The sequence below is a fragment of the Triturus cristatus genome, chromosome 6 (genome assembly GCF_964204655.1).
Source record: "Triturus cristatus chromosome 6, aTriCri1.1, whole genome shotgun sequence".
Lineage (NCBI taxonomy): Eukaryota > Metazoa > Chordata > Amphibia > Caudata > Salamandridae > Triturus > Triturus cristatus.
Window position 1 is genome coordinate 980,487,158 of NC_140589.1, and position 22,269 is coordinate 980,509,426.

The window sequence follows — 22,269 nt, forward strand, 5'->3', positions numbered from 1 at the left end:
ATGGTATCCAAAACTGGATTGTTAGATGACAATAGGTGAGGAAGGATAATTTTCACCCTCTTGGACTTTGTATCAGATGAGTTGGCTTTAGCCCCAGCAAGTAAGTTGCTTGCCATTTTGACGTGATGCACTGTAACATGAGAGATGGACTTTATTCTGCCCATAAAATAAAAATGTGAGTACCAAACACCTGTAATGGTTCTTGAAGGAGAACCCAATAATTTAAGAAACAATATGCATTTCTGTTTGAAGAAAGAGTTAACCAGAAGAATCAGGCTGGCAAAAAAAAGTGTGACTGAAAATGCCAGCCAAACAGACCTACTGAGATATTAACAAATAGAGCCATGAGAATTCTATAAAGCACTCTGTGAAAGGTAGGCAGGAGAGGCAGAACACAGGAAGAAGACAACATGGAGAGGTGTTCAAACCGCCCCATCATGAAGAGAATGATGTGAGCATACAATGGCGGCCATCCGCGTACTAACCAGGAATCACTGTCTAGATGGAGGGTCCCAGAAATTAACAGAAAAGGTCCCACAGCAACGGGACTATTATTTATTTGCAGGAATGACCAAACGAAGTCTAGGTCCATCTGATGGCCTTAAAAGTAAATTAAACTTAGCTTATCGCCGAAGCTCACAGGATCCCAGCTATCTTGCTCGGCGTGGAAGTCACACCCCTGAAAAAGTGATTTATAATGCAAAATAATGTCACTAGAAAGAAAATAATGCAGTGAAAACCTCAACACCAAAATAACACTATAGAGAGAAATCAATACAACTGGAGAAATGGCCAATGTAATAAATGGCCAGTCCAGCCTTGTCACAAATGTACACATTTATAGACATTCCTAAAGGTACAAAGCAAACCATACCCAGAAACACCTTCTTTCCACCCCTTGAAATTTTTCCTCATTTGTAGTAAACTATTTAGGTTTGCCAGGAATCCTTTTCTAAATTCCTGGCTGGAATAAATTAAAATACTTTCACCTATATACCTTAATTTACAGCCATCAATTCCTTTGTGAAAAGGGCCTTAGATGTATTCTTAATCAAGCCGAACTGAGAGAACAAATGACAATATCTGATGATACATTTTAGGGCTGAGCTTTTTCAACAACTCAACAGTAAGATTCAAGCAGGATTTCAAAATACCTACAAGTGCAAATATTCTCCCATGCAAGTCATTACAAATTCACTTCATACACATTCAGTATGGATATCTAAAAAAAACACTTATTTTTACTGTTCAATGGGTCCAAGAACGCAGCAATAATTGTTATTTTCATTGGAACTATTTATCACATAAATGCAGTACATTGTTCCTATTTTGTTTTACATTTTAGAAGAGAAAAAAGTGAAGCAAGAGAAAACTATCCCAAAGGAAAAAAAGGGTAAGCATTTCCTGTTTGTTTCTATTTGATTTTACATGTGTAATATAAAGTTTACAAAAAATCCTACATTTTACGCTACATGGTGTAGCTTTTTAAGGCATGAATTCTTGAGAAAAAGTTTTGTTTGAAATCTTCAATAATATTAACTTAAAATTAGTTTTTATGTTTTAAATATTACATTAAATATATATATAAATGTTACATCTGCACAAGGATGCAAAACACAGCAGCAGTGATGAACTTGCCAATAGTTGAGTCTACCACTTTCAGCAACTAATTCAGCTCGGCATTTTACTTCTGCCTCTTTTAAGAAGATCCATTTCTAGCATTGCTTTACAGAATCACTTCCCCTGAAATCAAGCAACTAGAGTTTGTAACTAAAAAATACATATGTGTTACCTCCAGTTGAGATTTGTTATGGATTCTCACTCCAGTAGGTGATAAAGTCATCCTCAAAATATTGTTGAGATGCTATTTATTTCAATTTATGGTTTCCGTATAGCGCATAGAAACCACCATGGTAGCCGCAGTGCGATATTCGTTAAAGTACAAGTTACATTAATTCTAAATCGGGATGTCATATTAATGAAAATGGTTGGTAAAGTCGTAGAAAGTAATGTCAAAATGATGACAGCAAGGTAGTGGGTGTGGTTTTAGGTGTCTGACTAGTTGGGTGATGTGAAGGAGGCAGCAAACGACAGGTTAAACATATGGTTGTTTAAGTAAGTTAGTCTTTAGTACCTTTCTTAACCTCCTAATGTTAGGTTCAAGTCTTCAATCCTTTAGAATTGAGCTTTGTAGAGATGATGCATATATGTGAAGAGTCCTACCGCCAAACTTCTTGTATCCCTATGCTCGAATAGACTTTTAGTTATTGTGTGTGTCAGGGATTACATGAGAACGCAATGCATGTTATGTGTACAACAGGCCTGATTGCATGTAAACATGGCTAAATTTAAGATTAGAAGATGAGTGTAATAGGTGTTGGGCCTAAAAAATATAACTGAATGTTAATACGAACATGTGTGTACTTCATTGTCTTATTTTCAGTTTAGAATCTCCATGTTTTTAGATACCATTGAAATTAACTAGGCAGGGAAAACTTTCCACTTCACTGATATACATGTTGACCTATCAGCGATCCATCTTGAAAGGAAGAAGAAGCATAAGCTTCTGTTGTTGCTATATGCTTTCCCAAAGAGGCATTGTTTGTACATTCATAGTAGCAATAAAGAAACCAAGGACAAGTGATTCATCCTTGCTTCATAAGACATAATTAGTGATTAAGGTATATATGGCACTGATGCAAATATAAGGTACTGATGCAGGGGTATAAGGTACTGATGCAGGTGTGAAGTTAGACCATTGGACGGGTTGCTGGGGGAAGATGCTGAATAATGGAATTCTGACTACTGAGAAATATGACAGCATAACAATACGACTTGGAAATATTTAGGTTGAATGAGACAATGAAGTTATATCAGTTTACTGGCTGACAACATTTTCATATTTGGAAAAGGAATAGACTAACACATCAGGGATGTGTGCTCAAAAATGATTGGGGCCAATATTTATTCTGATTTGCATCTTATCTTCTGAGTTGTTTAGAATAATTATGATCATTCTGATACACATGATTTGTAGGTAAGTATTGCGAAATAAATACTCATATGAGAGTACAATGCCAAACATTGTGTGACCCTACTGTTTTGGGAGTGCAAAGTTGGGACTACATTCCATCTTCACCTAACAATCCCTGTCCAAGGGAGCTTAAATTGCTAGAAGAGAAATGAGACACCTGCGGGTTACTGCTTTCTCTGTAAAGGGTATGTTTGATTTAGGTGCTTGGGGGATCTGCGGATGTGATGCCCAAAATATTAGGGTGAATACAGCATTATGTTGACATATTTTAGGTTCCTGAAAAGGAGAAAATTAGAGAATTGTTTTCTTAAAGAGCCTAGGTATTGGTCCTACAATGCTTTGTGGGCAAAGGAAATATATTAGAAGTTGAGTCATTTCTTCACTGGAAGGCAGTGGAGGTACTGTGGTGGCGGGTAGATGTGGTTGCACCAGTTCAGTCCAAAGAGAAGATGGGCATTGTGGTCTGGACTACACCTGCCAAAATCTGGTTTACCAAGGCATGATTTGAATACATTTTTGGCGTTTCCCATTATTCTTGTTACGTGAAATTCCCAAGATCATGCATATCATGTAAATGAGATGTCAGTCGGGTAGAAGTTTGATCGCAGGAGCATGGTCACTGTAGACTGTAGTTAATTTTCTTGGTGGCTTATTTTCATCTAATACAAAACTCCTAAGGGCTGACCATCATTCAGTGTATGTCCACAATCATGTTAAGGTTTTAGTCCTTCCCCTATGATTGTGTAATATCCCAGTGTGTATTTTCTAGAAGTTAGTTAGCAGTCTAGATTATTTCTAGAAGTTAGTTAGCAGTCTAGATTATTCAAATAGATGGAATGCAAGGTGGTTGCCTGCAGTCAATGTTCTGGATGATAGTGAGACTATGGAGGTGTGGCCCAGTGTTGAGCTCATCCTACCTGGTGAAGTGGATGCAAGGGGTAGGAGACGGGCCTGAGCAGGAGGTAATGGGTGGCAAAGTGGTAGGATCAATGCCACACTTCCAATATATATGTGGAGCCTAGCTACTGGACAAACCTGAATGACTCTGGATCCTGCTATTAGGTGTATTCAACCTGAACACGGGTGTGGTTGCATCAGCTCAAGCTGGTCATCAGTGGCACTGGCTCTCACCAAGACAGAGGTGTAGGGGCGAATCAGCTCAAGGAGGAGGTCTTCAATCCATGCATTGAAGGTCCTCAGCCTCATACTTTCTAGTCAGAGGAGAGCAGGCTCCCAGTCCTTGAGCTAACAGCATTGATGAACAGGCTACAGAGTTCAACTGGAAAATTGAATCACCAGTAAGGTGAGTTAATAGTGCTGCATGTATCTTGCATGGCTGGCAGAAACACATCCTGCCTTTTCTTGTAACACGCCATGGAGAATAGGCATCATTCGACTGAACAACAACTAGAAGGACTGCACGTGTTTTTACTTCCATTGCACTAAAATAAAATGAAAAGAACATGTGAATTCCTAATGCCAACAACATAGTAAACATGTTGTCAGTATTTATGCAATCTCATAGTAGTTAAAAAGTGTGGTTCCTAAGGTGTTCTTACCTTCCACACACTGTGGACACCATGTCTTCGTGAAATACACACCTAGTTTACCTGGCTTCATGTTGATCGAATCAAAGTTTATATTATTTATATTATTCCTTAAGTACATTCAACAAATGGCAATGAAAACAGACATCAGCAGTATATACAGGTGTGAAGCCTGGAGGGTAAAAGTGAAAAAATATAAACATATAATATTGCTGTAGAGCAACATAAATAATAAGTGTAAACAGGGTTTACTTTGAATTGATGGAGGGATTAGGATCTAGGCAATGCAAATAGTTTGGCAATTTGTGTGATTGAAATCATCTATAAATACATAAATGCCTGCACGGGGTCCAGATGAGAGAAGCTTCTAGAATAGTCTTGAGAGGGTCAAGGTCTGGTGGAAGAGTAAACTGCAATCTCGTTTGATTGGCTATAAGGGCTGCAGAACAGAAAGCAGCTGTCTCCCTAAATAGTTTGCATGGTCTCCGCCCAAATGTGGAAAGAGGCCGATATCTCCCAGACTCTGGGCCTGATTTATGGTTTGCTGGATGGAATACTCCAGTTCAATTATGATGGAAATCCAGTCTCCCATATTATAAGTGCCTTTGAATATAACATACTTGTAATAGAATGGACAGGATATCGGCCACCTTTGTGATAGAGTATTTCATCTGCCAAACTCTAAATTAAGCCCTCTGTGTTTATTTGTTTTTAACAGTTTTATAGAGTGATAAGTTACTGGGTGCTTTATATGTGGAATCCTTGCACAATACAAGCTCAAACAATGAACATCTGAACCAAGCACACAAGAGATATTGAGGCTCTCAGTATGAGGGACCTGGTGTTTGGTATGCACCTGATGAAATCCGGCACCATGTGGGAATGAGGTGGTCAGAATTTATCCAATTGAAGAAATGGCTCCTATTCTGAGTTTTTAGGGATAAATTCTGCTTAATAATTCAGAATCCTCTTGTAAACACAAGTTTGCGCAGTGTTCAGAATATATGGGCTATTAATAATGAGCATCTATAAGAGCACTGAAAGACTTTGCACGGTTTTATGATAGTCTTAAATTATGTAAGATTAACAAAAAGGTTTATATAATTCAGTGATAACATAAGATAGGACAGCAACAATAATGTGTCTCATACTTTATCTACCATCTTCAGAATAGCATTGTCAAAAAGCTTCCAGTCTTAGGAACCCCATCTTAACCATCAGTCAATATTCAGAGCTTCTTCAGTACATTTGGGTGGCTACACGTTGACATTTCATGGATATATGTAATATTACCACCAGTTATTTTCAAGCTATCTACTAAGCAATCCCAACAATGTTGGTAAAAGAAGACTTATAGTGCCCCAAAAGTGTTTCAGGTGTTGATCTATGTCTAAGTTTACTTTTTAGGAGGTTGGGCCTAGGCAAGATTTTTAATCTAAGCACTTTTGTACATACCAGAGTTAAGTAGCCAGGTGTTACATTTCTAGGTCAGGGACACTTAAACCTTCCTCAGGTGGGTACAGCTGTAATTTAAAGCAGTAACTTGACAAGTGCTACCCTCTGTCAGCTACTGTATCAATTCAAGTTGGCTATGACAGAGTCTAGTTCCCCAAAGATGGTCAATAGGAGCAACACCAAAATATTATCAAAGTAATATAACAATCACAATATTGGAAACTTTTCATCAGAGCCACTCTATCAACTACACATAATGTCTCAGGTCAGTCCATCTTCCTTTTAACATATCCAGATACATAGTCATTTAAAAGTGATCAGAGATCAATAAAACAATCCTCCCATTGCTTCTTTCTCTTCAGAGAGAACAAACATGTTCCGTTAGTTGACAAGCAAATGGAAAGTATCAACCAGGTCCAGTACAGGTCAAAGTCAGTTCTAGAATTACCAATAAATGGTAAGTAGTACATTATTTGCATACAAAAAGATTGAATGTAATCTACTTGCTGTTGTTATACCTCTAGAAGGGTGTATTCCTCTAACTGAGAGAATGATTCCATGGCTAAAGTAAACAAAAGGGGAGACAAAGGGCACTCCTGTCTTGTTCCTTGACTAATTACAAATTATGAAGAGACCATTCACCCACTCTGAACTCTTGTAATCAGGTTTACATACAAGAGGGCTGTCTAGGCTATCAATTTAAGGACACAATAAAGCAAATTAAGGTCCCAAAAGGCAGGATGCATGGTATTTAAAAGTGGGACATGTAGAAATGTAAAGTTAATATGTCTTTATAGTGACCAGTACCTAAAAGCTATTTTCAGTGTAAGAAGGCTCTGGCAAGCTTTCAAAATAGTACAAAGCAGGAATAAATATTATTTGTGCTGGCCCCGGACTGGGACTAGCTAGAAATATGATTAAGTAACTCTTTTTAATATTTATTAAAAACCCAACCTAATGGTGAAGTCAGACTTAAAATAAATATTGCGGAAAAGTATATTTTAGGAAGTTATCTTTTCACTAGCTAAAGTTCCTGGGGCTAAGCTGCAAATGTTTTCCAGCTGTAGTTCAGAAAGCGATTATCCCTGATGAGGTGTGAAAACTGCTCCTAGAGCAGAAACAATGGCTTGGGTGTGGGGAGGTGTTTTGTCTCCCCCTGGCAGGAATACCAGTTGGACTATACCCAATAACTCCCTTTATTTCAATAGCAAACTTTAGGTGAAACCTGGAAAGGGCCCAGCTTTCCTCCTCCAAGTCAGGCAGGCACTAAAGCCTCCCCCCCCCAGAAGCCGTGTAAAGCAGCTACAGAGGAGGGACTGCTCATTACCCTTGCCACACTTCTGAGTGGGCATGCAGGCTCTGCACAAGGGAAGATGGGTTTTTTCATCCTGTATTTTGGTAGCGAGGACCACTGTGGTATTGCTTTCAGTAGGGCAAAAAGGAACTGCTGCAAAAGTGAGTAGGGTAGCCCTTGAGAACCTTTTCCCAATTGAATAGGGAGGAGCCAGGAGTCCCACCCACCAACTAGCTGGTGCCATAAATACAAGTGGTATCCCAAGACACCCATTTCAGAACACTTTCTGAACCTCTGGAACAACAGAAGAGGACTGGACCTGCTCTCTGCAACCTGAGATGAGCCCTGAAGGAGTGGAGATGGTCTCCCTTGTGCCCACAGCAAAGAAATGGATTCCGAGGGTCTGTTGGCTGACTTTCTATGACTACAGTGATACTAAAAGCTGCAGGAGGCCTTTACCCTAAAGTGCCCAGCTGCCCAGGACCAACTGGACCTGACCTGGAGCCTGCTATTAGCGTCTGCTTAGGCGAGTCCTGACATCCAGGTGCTGGTCCTTAGTTCCTTGGAGTGCAGCAATTCTGATTCAGCAGAACCTCAGCCAGAACGTGTCTGGCATCAAGGAACTCAATGTCAGACACAGCTGCAGCCTTGCCCCACTGAAGGGTTCCAAGCTTCAAAAAAGAGACTAAGTGCTCAATTAATTTGTTGGAAGTTGAGCCGTCCTCTGCCAGGGCCACAGAGTATATTATGTCTGTCACCTTGGTGAAGATCCTGAATGTCAAATGTATAAATGTCCGTCACACTGGCAGACAGTTGATGCACTGATAGAAACCACAGTCAAGACAGTTCCTATCAATGCATTGCAACTTTGCCATACAGCTCCATCAAACATGACTGAGACATACAGCAAGGTTATTTATTTTTCATTTTCAAAAACAACGCTTCAAAGCAGGATTTTGTTTTTCAAACTTAAAAAAATCTCTCATGGCAAGGGTGGCATTTTGTAGTTATTACTGCAGTGAAAGTGACCTGTATGTCCGCCCATGTAAATTAGGTGTGCGGTCATACAAATCAACCTCTGACAGCCTATACTAATCGGGCTGTCAGAGGGGGTCTAACCAGAGCACAGACAGAGTAGTCTGCGTCACTGTTACACCAAAGGTCCACCTACTTTCAGATCTGGCGACCGGACGACTGTGTTAGAGGATATGGTACTCCGTCACCATTGAAAGAGCGTACCCTTTCCACTAACATACAAATCAAGCCCTAAGTACAAAGAAAAACATTTTGACCTGGGGAGGTGCCAAAAGCATCTCATCAACAAGAAAATTTTCCTGGGCACAAAGTCTGAAATTCTCCCACTCTGAACTTTTCCTGCCAAAGCCAATGGCTTTTACGTTACCTCATCCAAAGCCTAATCAACTTCACAAGATAAAACCTCTGACAGGGACAAACCTGGTTGGTGTATCTCACCTGCGTAGGTCCTGGTTAACTATGACCATTGGCTAACATTAATGCTTTGCACTCTTTGGCACTATTTTAACTTAAATACAAATACAATACACATCTCTGGTTCCTCTTATTGGATTGATGTCCTTTTGGTGTAATTTTATTCATTAGGTTTTACTCAAAGTTTCTTATTCAGTTTGAGATTTTTATTGATATTTGCTGATGTTTTGACTCTAATAGTGGTTTGTTACTGAATAAATAGCTTACACATTTCCACAGTACCTTAAGGTAAGCCTGTTCTGTGCCACAGTTACCAGGGAGTTGAGCTCAAATTAATTTAGTGACTTTGAGAGTTCACCCTGACAAGTGTTGTGATCATTGCTGCTCCCCACCCCAAATAATACGTCAATTTCTTACAACACATCAGCAATCACACCTTAAACCCTTACGTTCAAACACTGTCTTACAGAAGAAGTCTGAATTCTCAATGACAAACCAATTGATGTCATCTTTAAGAGTTTAAGTGTCATTCTAAAGGCTGTATCACATATTGTATAAATGTTAAGAGGGTAGTTGGGACCCAAGTCTGATAGGAACTCCAGAACAGTGTAAATATTTAAGGTCCAGTCTTAAAAGTAAAGACAAATCTTAATACAGTGGCTGAAAGACATTGGTATTAATGATCATGCCCTCAAGTGTATTACCTCTTTATTGACTCAATACTACTAAGTAGTTTCCCTGGTGCCTTTAATCTCTGAATCTCTGAATTCAAAGAAATCATCTGTGAAATCATATGTGAAGCTGTTCATGGCTCTACTCTGAGTCTCACTTCATTTAATATCTATATTGTACCCTTAGTTGCTTTAGTTCACAAGCATTGGGTAAATTTTCCTCATGTGCAGATGACACCCAATTATTTGTCGGTTTGCACAAAAACAATCACCTTTCACACAACACACAAATACGGGCAAGACTCAATTGATCATCTTCGGAATTTCAGCCTGTTGTGCTTAGCTTTGGTAGCCAAATAAGTTGGAACCACCTCCTCTACTATCACTCTCTGCACCTTCACAAAATCTGGAGGTTATTACCAGGCCCAGACTGCCTATTTATTCTGCCAGGCATTTTCCTTGCAAGCTGCAGCCCGTAGCAGCTGGGTTTTTAGGAGAGAGGGCCAATGCTTGCACCTCTGCTACTTTCTCCAGCTACCCAGAAAATTGCTGTTGGCACAGAGGGTGCTTTAGATGAGAGCGAGGAAAAAGAGAGGAAATAGAAAAGGAGAGAAAGAAATGCCGCTCCTTCTTACAGTGCCGACTCACGTTTTCTGTATTTTGGGGAGGGTACCTTTAAAACAATTTATATGCTCTTGGTAAGAGAAAGGAATTTCTATGTCTCCATATGGAGTGTATTCCTCTGGTGTTTCATCATTCATTGTAGGTATGAAACATTTGTGTACGGGCATCTGCAGCTGAGAATTTAACCCAGGAATAGAATACCTCTGTTTTGAATGCTTCGAGTGCTTCAGCTATGGAGGTAACGTCCCCACCTGTTGCTCTAATTGTAGAGTAACCGCATGTCAGCAGTCTCCTGCAATGTTTAGTGCTCCTTCTTCATCAATGTTTTCTCCATTTTCGAACATTGTTTTAAAGAAAAAGGAAATTATTAGATAAACATATGGTGATAGGCTACGCACAATGTGGGAAGTTTTTATCCTACAAGCTTGAATATCCTACAGCCACTAAATAGGGTATACCTATTCAGCTGAGGTGGATTTCCCTACCACCATGGACGTCTCTGGTTTGGAGATGAGTAGAGTCTCTGAGAAAGTAAAAATTAACTACTCAGGTAGACCGTTGAATAAGAACCCAACCAATGTTGACGGTGTCATGTCATGTAGTTCCCACTAATCCGTAGAATCTGCGCTTTTGTTGGACAACATAAACTTAGAGTGAGGTACCTACACTGATTCTGGGCACCCTGGCAGGACATGTTAGCTGAGAGACCAACTAGCTCACAGTGCTACCACTAGTCCCCTAACCTGAAGAGGGAGTGCATGGTTTTTGGCAACCACTGAACATGACAACCTTGACCCCCCAGGGATCGTGGTAATAGATCTAGAACCTTTCCGCCTCGTCACGCATGCTTACTTGTTCTCGGAGAAGTATACAGAGAATACACACTGCTACGTTTTCAATATATTTATTGAACCAACGTTATTCTTTTATAGAATACATGTGCTGTGATAATCAGTAGACAGAAGCAGATGAAAGTAATTAAAAGCACCAAGCGAGTAAATAGCAGATACAGTTTCACCATGGTGCTAAGACAGGGTGTATATGCAGGCATATAATACAAGGTGGCAATCAGGCATACTCCTACTATGCAATTGCTACACTGCATATGTCTGGAGTGTGTGTAGGTGTAAAGCCAAGAATCCCCCAAAGGGATGATCCAACCCAATTACCTGGTGGGAGCGAATGTAGGACCCCCATCATGAACACGAACTGGACTCCTCACACAGAGATGTCAGACCACTGCGTTGGAAAGTCTCAGCATTCAGGGACACCGGGTGTAAGCTGAAGTGCCTCCTCTGCTAAACATCAGAGATGCTTCTTATTTATAAAAAAAACATGCTTGCGATGTACGTATAGATTAGCAATGTTATGGATATGTAGATAGCCCTGTCGGCCTGTGGATGAAGACAGACTGACATTTGCACATCGTGTTTGAAGGCCTTGTACTCGGTGTTCGAGACATTGTGATAAGGTTATGCGAAGCCAGATGTCTAAACAGAAATAGTTTTAGAGAAACTAATCCAACATTGTCACACACATAAATATGTGCAAACAGTCACAGCAGTAATGTTATTATGCAAAGAGAGGACAATGTAAGAAAATGTGCAGCTATATTACATGGGCCTAACCCGGGCACATAACAGTACCAGCACTTCTTATTTTTTCTCCTCTTAATATCAGCACTTGTCCACTGCCATGGAGAGTACCGGTACTCAAAACAGGTAGGCTCATTAGTGCTAGTGAGGGTGTGGCTTTCAGAGTATAGACTGTCTGTTCAAGACTCTGACTTCCACTCTACCATATGGTGAGCCACTGTTGAACCATTCAGCGGCAACACATTTGCATCATTATCAGGGATTCCTGGTGTTGGAGATGTATGCTGTGGTTGACAGAACAGGGTCCATTCAGGCCTTCACTGTCAATAACATTTGCTCAATTGTGGGCATTTGTGAACACACCAGAATGCCAGCAGCCCGCTGAGATGGGAATTAAGAATCAACGGGAGGTAAGGAGTTACAAAATGTATTTTATCGCCCGGGAGCCTTTTGATGAGTATCTGTCTGCTTGTGTGAGTGTTTTACTGCTTGCATGTGCGTTTGTGTTTGAGGAAGAGAGAATCTGGACACTCTCAGAAGGTAGTTAAAACAAGCATTGGCAAGGCCAAGAGGCTTTGCCTATGTGACATCGACTGGCTTTGTCAATGTTTTTTACATGTTGTTCAACATGGCTTAAAGTAAAAAAAGAAGGCCTATAAGCAAGAAGTAATCCAGCCTTGAGTAATGTAACTGGTACTCCTGTAAAACCACTCTAACACCCTTGAGTTGAGTTGGCACTATATAAGATTGTAAAACATTTTTTTTAAAGAGCATGTATAGTGGGGAGGGTAAGCAGAGGGGAAGTGGATATCATGCTACACACTGGAACCTATGCTCGAGAATGTAAATCAATGCATGACGGATGGTGAGTATTGATTGAATGAAACGCTGTGATAAATTATGCATTGATTTGCCTTCTGTAATGCAACTGGTACTCCTGTAAAAGTGCTCCAATACTTTAGGGTCAAGGTCTACATTTTGTAAACTGTTCCTTTAGAATTCCTATGCCTGTACTTAGCACGCTGTTCTTTTTTTGGATGAGATATCTTCTGTGGTATATAGTATTTGAGACCAAACCCCAAGCCATTTTCCGTGAGGAAGCATTAACCGCATGACCACATTTATTAATGCAGAGTGAAGGACCCAGTCAAGCAAGGGTGTCCACTGTAGTTGCAGGTGAGCATGCCCCATGCTAGATTTTCAGCATAAACACCTATTAAGTAAATACATTCCCATTATATTACTTGCATGTCCATTTATTTTGTGTGAGTTTCGTGAAATCCTGCCATGGATCTCACCCTCATGGGACTACATTGGACACCATCTCTGGTAGTATTTTGGATAAGCTCTGCATACATAGCATTCCGGGTCCTGGAGCAATGTAGAAAAATTATAGTACCCCCTTCCTGCAAGACATGAGGATGTTTTGTAAGCTGTGATGAATTAAATGAGGAAAACCACACCTTTGCTGAACTCTTTTTAAAGTGTCTAGTTCTGTAATGAAAGGATAAATAGATTCTCAGGAATATGTAAAATAAAAAGGCAGTTTTATGTAGCGCAAACTCGACCCAAAGGTATTGGAGAAAATTTCATGAGCACCGATCACAATACACAAGGTTACTATTCAATATTTATAGGGATGGGAGAGGTCAAGTGATTTGCTCGGAATCACAGGATGTTGAGCCTGTGCCGAGACTCTAAGGTGGTTCCCCAGTTCCACAGTCAGCAGCTCTGATCATTATGCCACATCCTCCATGCAGCGTTCTCTAGCTGAGGAGGGCAGATGTGGGTATTAGCTGTAAAACTAGGGGTGTTGCTCTGAAGCCGCAGCGTCTCTTGTTTAGAGAAATTCATGCACAGACTGCATAGGTGCCTGCTGATAGAAGAGTCTGCAGCCTCTGCATATGACACAAGAAAGTGTAAGAGCCCCTAACAATGATAGGAAAAGGGCAGAAGCGCTCTATCACATCAAGAATGTATTAAATATATGAAGGGTTGGAGCAGGGAGTTTTTTTATAACAATAGGGGTAGCCCCCCCGGAATGATTTGGGATGCCTTTAATTATCAGTGAGAGGTGAGATGCTGCAATATAGCCTGAGCAAACAAAAAAAAGAGACAGAACAGATTAAACGCTTGCCCGACTGGAAACAAAACTAATTAGTACTCTGACTAGCGGAGGTGTTGATTCTATTATCATGAATTCTATAACCAAAGCCAGTCTGATTGATTTTAACGCTGAGAGGATGGCTGGGAAGTATTTAGCTAAAAGACTGTGGGCATATTATTAGCAATTAGGACCAGACAACAGGTGGCAGCTGGACACATAGAGAAGGTTAGGAATATGCAGGGGAAAGTTGTTACTGATTCTGGCGAGTTCAGGGAGGGTTTTAGGGAGTTCTATGAAGATCTTTACTCGACTCTACCCCATGATGGTTATTCAACAAACGAGGAACTGTTAGAATTTGACCCATTGGAAGGGTCCCCCAGGAGGAGGGTTCCCGGTTAGGGTTAGAGATAACACAGGAGGAGCTATATAGCGCTCTACAAGCCCTTCCATTAGGCAAAGCACGGTAACTGATTGTATTCCCAAAGAATTTTATAAAGACTTTTTTAGGGAGACACTTCATGCTATGCTTGGCTTAATTCAGGAGATTAGGGAAGGGGCTATACTACCTTGCCCTTTGGGCGTCGCTAATATTATTTTTTTTAAAAGGGCAAAGATCCTATGAATCTGGGCTCATATAGACCTATTACATTGTTAAATAGTGACGCCAAATTATACTCAAAAATCTTTGCCTTGCGCCTGAACTCTGTGATGCATCACCTTGTCTCGGTTTGGCAGCATGAATTTATACAAGGGAGGGGAACTGTAGATCATGTCAGGAGGGTAATTGCACTCTTTGACACCACCGAGGTCCTCACAAAACCTATGGGGGTAGCTTTCTTGGATGCTGAGAAGGCTTTTGACAGTTTGTCTTGGAGTTTTCTATGGAAGATCCTAGAGGCTAATGGTCTTGGGGACTCATTTGTGAAAGCAATACAGGTTCTGTATGTCAATATAGCGCGATTACGGATAATGGGGGAAGAGACAAAGAATTCTCAAGCGGCAGGTGGACAAGACAGGGATGTCCAGCCTCCCCCCTGTTATTTGCCCTATATATAGACCCCTTCCTTAGATGACTGGAGGCCTCCGCAGAGATCATTCCTGTTAGCTTGCAGGGCTGGGATACCAAGCTACTGGCCTATGCTGATGATGTGGCTATAATCACATCTGACCCGGATCGGGCAATGGGTGCGGTGAAAAGCATTGCGGAATACTTTGGGTTCCAATCGGGCTTTTTATTGAATAAGGCCAAAACTCAGATTGTGATAAATAGATTTGCTGCAGGCTCGGATAACAGGATTGTGGAAAAGCTGTTTACTTAGGCATTAATATTACGGCAAAGGTGGACGAGATAGTGGACCTAAACATTGCTCCTATAATGGGGAAAATCAAGAACGACCTCCAGCGCTGGGATAATCTGAAGTTGTCAATAGTAGGGAGGTGGAATCTCATTAAAATGATGATTTTGCCAAAAAATGTGTATATTTTTTGCACGATTCCCCTGGAAATTCACAACTTTTGGTTTAGGCAAATGGAGGAGGTAGCTAGATTTATTTGGTCATATCGAAAGACTAGGAGAGCCAACCTATTTCTATCCTTACCTAGGGATAGAGGGGGATGGGGACTTCCGCATCTCAAGCTATATTATTCAGCGGCTTCACTGTAATATTACTGGCCTCTCTCTGGTGTTAAAGAAAAGGACAGTGTTGACCCCGCCGCATTGCGTCAATATATGAGATATTGATTGGAGCCCGGGCTAACGGCTACCTTCTGAAATTTTATGAAGAAAGTTATTTTTAAAAAACATGATTCAAGGTATTAATCACAGCTTTTGTAACTGGGCAGGCGTAAGGAAGGTTCGAGGCATGTGGGCTGCTGAATTCATATCTGTGCATAGATCGCCGCCTAGTGTTGGGTCCGGATGTTTGCACGTTGTTGTCCTGGAAGAGTCTTCGAAGTATCCTGGGATAGGTGACTCCTCCCCTGGACTACAGTGCGCATGGGCATCCTCTCCATCCTCAGATTGTTTATTTCCGCCATTGGGTTCGGATGTGCTTATCTTGACTCAAGTTAGGAAAAACTTTTCCAGGCCAAAAGGCCTTTAGTTCGCGTCGGTACTGTTCCCGATCGGAATCGATAGTATCTTTGTTAGTTTACTAACTTCCAGAACCAACTTTTTCGCCTCTTACCCGACCATCGACCCGTCATCGACGATGGAATCGAGGACACCATTCAAGCGGTGTCCTGTATGCAATGCGAAATATCCCCATGTCGACGTCCACCCGGTGTGCAACAAATGCCTTTCACCGGATCACGACGAGTCGACATGTATGGCCTGTGCCCGATTCCGATCCAAGAAGACTCTCCGGAATCGACGAGCAGCGAGACTCGAAGCGCAGCAAGCGGCACCGGCCCCGAACAACATCTTCAGCGCCGAGGACGAAGATGTCGAAGACGTGGAGAACATACCCTCCAGCCCCGCTTCCGAACACGACTCCGGATCGGAGGACGTCGAAGAACGACTCTTTCACAGAGATGAAGCCGACACCGAGGTAGGAGACTACAATGAGGCCTTAGGGGCCGAAGAGAGTAGCTCCGGTGATGAGCAAGGCCTACCCGTACAGACTGAGGATATCCCAGTGTGCCAATCTATGGCTCCGGTCGAGGGATCGCCTTCGGGCCTTACCCAAGACCTATCCCGCAGTTCTTTGGCCCCGCCCTCTGGCCCAGCCTCGGACATTCAGCGGCAGCCATTACTACCCAAAACGGCTGGTTTCCCTTCTTCGAAACCGAAACCGAAAGCTGTATTGGTTCACCAGAAACCGAAACCAAAAGTGACGCTGGTCGGATCGAGGCCCACCACACCTTCGACGCCAGCAAAACCCGTCGGCACCGACCGCACGGAAAAAGACCTTCGGTGCCACCAAACCTACTCGGCTCCCGGCACCGAAGCAATCGGCTCCGACCCCAAAGGTCAAACTGCCTGCTGCGTCTCACACCGCTTCGACAGCACCATCAAAGGCACACTCGTCAACGACGTCGACGGCCACTACCGCTCCTCGACTCGATGACCCACTGGCGCCGAAGAAGTCCACGCCCACCTCTACAGAACCGGTCGGCGCAAAAGAATCGATGGCGCTCCAGGCGCGGCCAGTTGCTGCGCAACGCATCAAACACAAGGCAGTCCTCCAGGACACGTCGGGCTTCGAGCCGATAACAGCTCCAACAGCCTCCTCGGCACCAGCCAACATCACTTTTGGCCTGCCGCCATCCACGGCCCCAAAACTGTTCCAAATCAGAACACGGGTCACCCACACCACGATCACGCCTGCCGAACGCTCTCCGGCAGAGACGTCTCCGTCACACATCATCGATGCCGACACCGGCAGGATGATGCTCCACAAGAGGAGAATAACTTCCGAGCCAGCTTTGGAATCCTACCGGATCCCGCTCAAGAAAAAGCTGCCAACGCCTTCGGAACCAGTTCTATATGAACCTCTCCATTCTTCTTATCAAGATCCACAGTCCTTCTCTCCCACACACTCCGAAACAGACGTTTTGGAGGACTACATGGGTGACCACGTCCCCTACCCCGGAGAGATGGACCCTGAAGGCCAACAGGACCCTGACCAAGCTTGGGATGACCCTGTAGACTCGGGTGCACCTATGGATACACAGGACCCGCAGCTCTATGGAGCAAAAACGTCTCCCACAGAGGACACTGCCGCATTCAACGCCCTCATTGAACGTGCTGCGGCCAATCATGGTGTGCAACTCCACTCTGACACCGTCGAGGACGACTTTCTCATGGATACTTTCGCATCCTCAGAAAGGAATATAAAAACTCTACCCATGTTGAAGGGTGTCCTCAAACCAGCAAAGGACATCTTCAAGGAACCCACCAGGGCAAGAGTAATAAACCCCAGGATCGACAAGAAATACAGGTCGGCGCCTGGGGACCCTACCTACATTAGAGGCCAGTTACCTCTGGATTCCATAGTAGTTGCGAATGCTCGCAAACGGGCACACTCGCAAACAACAGGTGATGCTCCTCCCCCGGACAAAGAGTCCAAGGTGCTAGAGACCTCTGGCAAACGTGTTGCGGCCCAAGCAGCTAACATATGGCGTATTGCTAATACCCAGGCGCTCCTCGCTCGCTACGATCGAGCACACTACGACACATTGGAAACATTACTCCAACATCTCCCTGACCAATTCAAAGAAGGTGCAGAGATCCTCATCAGGGAGGGACAACTCCTCACAAACGCATCCATTAAGTGTGCACTGGATGCCGCAGATACAGCTGCCAGAGCCATAAACACTAGCGTCATGTTGCGACGACACGCCTGGTTACGAATCTCCGGATTCAAACCTGAGGTACAAAATAACATCCTCAACCAACCTGTCAACCCAGACTACTTATTCGGGCCAGAGGTTGACACCACCCTAGAGAAGATAAAAAAGGACACAGACACTGCAAAGTCCATGGGGGCTCTCCAAACGCAGTCCTTTCGGAGCGGCTCCTTTCGTCGCCCCGGAAATAGAGGAGCAGGTAGAGGACAGGGGTCACAGCAAACCTACAACAAGGGAAACACAAAGCTCCTACGATAAAAACACCCGGGGTGGTTATCGTGGCTCAAGCACAAAGGGCAGAGGACGCGGATACGGCAACACCAGGTCCTCCCCCAAGAACAAGCAGTGACGCCCTCTCCCTTCCTCCCGACCACATAACACCTGTCGGGGGAAGGCTACAAAGGTTCCTGTCCACATGGAACTCCATCACCACGGACAGGTGGGTCAAAGATATTGTCAAACACGGTTACTGCCTAGAATTAACCTCGACTCCACCCACAATACCTCCAAAACACCGTCCTATGTCCGCAGAGCACTTAACGCTCTTACAGCAGGAAGTGCTAAGTATGCTACTAAAAGGCGCAATAGAGGTCGTACCCGTCCACGAGCAAGGCACAGGGGTGTACTCCCTGTACTTTTTAATACCGAAAAAGGACGGGTCACTCAGACCTATACTAGACCTGAGACCCCTGAACCGCTACATTCTCTCCGAGCATTTTCACATGCTCACTTTACAGCAAGTCCTCCCGCTGTTCAAGCAGGGAGACTTCCTGGCCACACTGGACCTCAAAGATGCGTATTTCCACATACCCATTCACCCCTCACACAAAAAATACCTCAGGTTCACTGTTCAGGGGCAGCACTACCAATTCAAAGTCCTTCCCTTCGGCGTGAAAACAGCACCCAGAGTTTTCACAAAGTGCCTAGCTACTGTGGCTGCACATCTACGGAGGCAGCACATACACGTCTACCCTTACCTGGACGACTGGCTTGTTCAAGCAAAGTCAGCCCAGCAATGTGCCAGCCACATGTCCCGCACCATTCACCTCCTTCACAGTCTGGGGTTCTCACTAAATTACCCAAAATCCCATCTCCAACCCGCACACGTACAACAGTACCTAGGTGCGACTATCGACACTCTGGCGGCCACAGCTCAGCCAAATTTAGTGAGAATCAACAGCATGCAAATGCTGATTTCCAAGTTCAAACCACAACACTCCCTTCCCGCGCGAGTGTTCATGCAGTTGATAGGCATGATGGCCTCCTGCATTTTCATAGTCCCACACGCAAGACTACATATGCGCCCGCTTCAGGAGTGCTTAGCACGTCAGTGGAATCAGGCTCAAGGACAGTTGAAAGACCTAGTGTTGGTGAGCGGTCGGGCATACAACTCTCTGCATTGGTGGAATCCACAAAACCTTTGCAAGGGCCGACCGTTCCAAGAGCCTGTTCCACAAATAATACTGACAGCGGACGCGTCTCTCCAAGGATGGGGAGCTCATGTACTCAACTACACAGTGCAGGGACTATGGACAACACAACAAAAGAAGATGCACATCAACCTTCTGGAACTGATGGCAATCTTCCTGGCAATGAAAGCATTCAAAGTACACTTGTGCAACAAAGTCGTGTTGATCCGGACGGACAACATGACCGCCATGTACTACATACAGAAGCAGGGAGGTACACACTCTCCACAGTTGTCTCATCTGGCTCAGAGCATGTGGAAGTGGGCCATTCAGAGGAACATGTTCCTCATGGCGGAACACCTCCCCGGCAAGGACAACCAAATGGCGGATCTGCTCAGCAGACACAGCCACCAGATGCACGAGTGGGAGTTACACCCATCAGTACTCCAACCGTACTTCCAGCAATGGGGTCATCCAGAGATAGACCTATTCGCCACAAGTGAAAACGCAAAATGCCAAAGCTTTGCCGCCAGGTTCCCACATCCACAATCGCAGGGCAATGCGATATGGATGAACTGGTCCAGCAGATTTGCGTACGCTTTTCCCCCAGCGCCGTTGATACCGCTGGTGGCTCGCAAACTCAGACAACACTCCCTGACACTCGTCCTGGTTGCTCCAACGTGGGCACGCCAGCCATGGTACACCACTTTTCTCGAACTTTCCGTGGTGCCGCATCAAAGGCTGCGGATCAAACCCGCGCATCTGACGCAGAACCATGGAGAGATTCAGCACCCAGATCCGCAACAGCTGAACCTGGCGATCTGGCTCCTGAAGTCCTAGAGTTTGGCTACCTAAACCTGCCACCTGACTGTATGGACATCATTAAGGAAGCTAGAAGACCCACTACCAGAGCTTGCTATGCAGCCAAATGGAAAAGGTTTGTCATTTATTGCAATAATAATGACATTAACCCGCTAGACGCATCCATCCAAAACATAATTTGTTACCTCTTACACCTATACAGATGCAATCTGGCGTACACCTCTATACGTGTCCATTTGACCGCAATATCAGCCTATCTCCAGACCAGGCAGCACCTCTCTTTATTCAAAGTGCCTGCCATCAAAGCATTCTTGGAAGGACTCAAACGAGTAATTCCTCCAAGCCACCCACCGGCTCCAATGTGGAACCTCAACTTGGTCCTCACACGCCTGATGGGTCCACCCTTTGAACCTCTACACTCATGCGAGATTCAATTCCTTACCTGGAAAGTAGCTTTCCTAGTAGCGATCACTTCTTTAAGAAGAGTTAGTGAACTCCAGGCACTAACCGTTCAAGAGCCATTTATACAGGTTCACGCCAACAGGGTCGTACTACGTACCAACCCCAAATTCATGCCCAAGGTGATATCGCAGTTCCAAATGAATCAAACTATTGAACTGCCTGTTTTCTTTCAAAACCCACAAACTGTCGCAGAAAGAGCACTCCATACACTAGATGTGAAGAAAGCCCTCATGTACTATATCGACAGGACTAAGATTTTTAGGAAGACAAAACAACTTTTCGTTGCCTTTGCCCCACACCACAAAGGTAACGCTATCTCCAAAGCAGGTATAGCCAGATGGATCGTTAAATGTATTCAAATTTGCTATCAAAAGGCTAAACGCACATTAACGATTCCACCACGAGCCCACTCAACACGTAAGTTAGGGGCCTCCATGGCTTTCCTAGGAAACATCCCTTTGCATGATATATGTAGAGCAGCCACCTGGTCCACTACACACACATTTACCAAACACTATTGTGTAGATGTGCAATCAAAACAACAGGCAGCTGTAGGACAGGCTGTTCTCAAAACTCTTTTTCAGACCGCTGCAGCTGGCACTGGTAGCCGCCGCTAATAGGAGGTACTGCTATGTATTCTATGCACAGATATGAATTCAGCAGCCCACATGCCTCGAACTGAATATGCTACTTACCAGTATGCATCTGTTCTTGGCATGTAGGGCTGCTAACATTCATATCGCCCTCCCTCCTCCCCGGCGCCTGTAACAGCTGCAGCTCTCAGAATTACTGTAAGCATGGTCATCACTTTCTGTATCTACTCCATCACTGCCACAATGGCGAAAAACAATCTGAGGATGGAGAGGATGCCCATGCGCACTGTAGTCCAGGGGAGGAGTCACCTATCCCAGGATACTTCAAAGACTCTTCCAGGACAACAACGTGCAAACATCCGGACCCAACACTAGGCGGCGATCTATGCACAGATATGAATGTCAGCAGCCCTACATGCCAAGAACAGATGCATACTGGTAAGTAGCATATTCAAAACTCTGGGTTGGGAGGTTTGATAGGTATTCTCCTATGATTGGGAATGATCAGCTTCCAAAGGCACTACAAGATGGTTGTTTGGTAAGGTGGGGAAATGGCGGGTTTTACAGGATAGGGGACCTTCTGGCTGAGGACCACATAGCTTCTTTTGACGTAGGTGTAAAATCCATAAAACGGAGTCAGACAATTCAGGTGAAGGTTAAAGATGTTTATTCCACAAGGCACAGAACTGTTCAGCATAAAGGCAGGAGAAGAATGAAGTGGATTCCAATTCTAGGTGAAATCACAGTTAACAGCATGCAAGTGCCAGGGTCAAAAGTACACAAGGGAATTAAAGGGAAAGGGACATAAATAAGAAAGGAATATACAAGTAATGTAACACATTTCCCCTCTTAGGAAA

General features: G+C 43.7%; 1 protein-coding gene across 50 annotated transcripts in view; it reads left to right on the forward strand.

Moving 5' to 3' along the window:
* LOC146820883 (uncharacterized) overlaps nt 1-22,269 on the forward strand; it is a 1,936,624-nt gene that overhangs the window by 1,467,764 nt on the left and 446,591 nt on the right. For all 50 annotated transcript variants that reach the window (XM_085611721.1, XM_085611696.1, XM_085611722.1 and 47 more), the window contains one exon: nt 1,346-1,393. In XM_085611721.1, the coding sequence (XP_085467847.1) occupies nt 1,346-1,393 (48 nt within the window). The remainder of the gene's footprint in view (nt 1-1,345; nt 1,394-22,269) is intronic.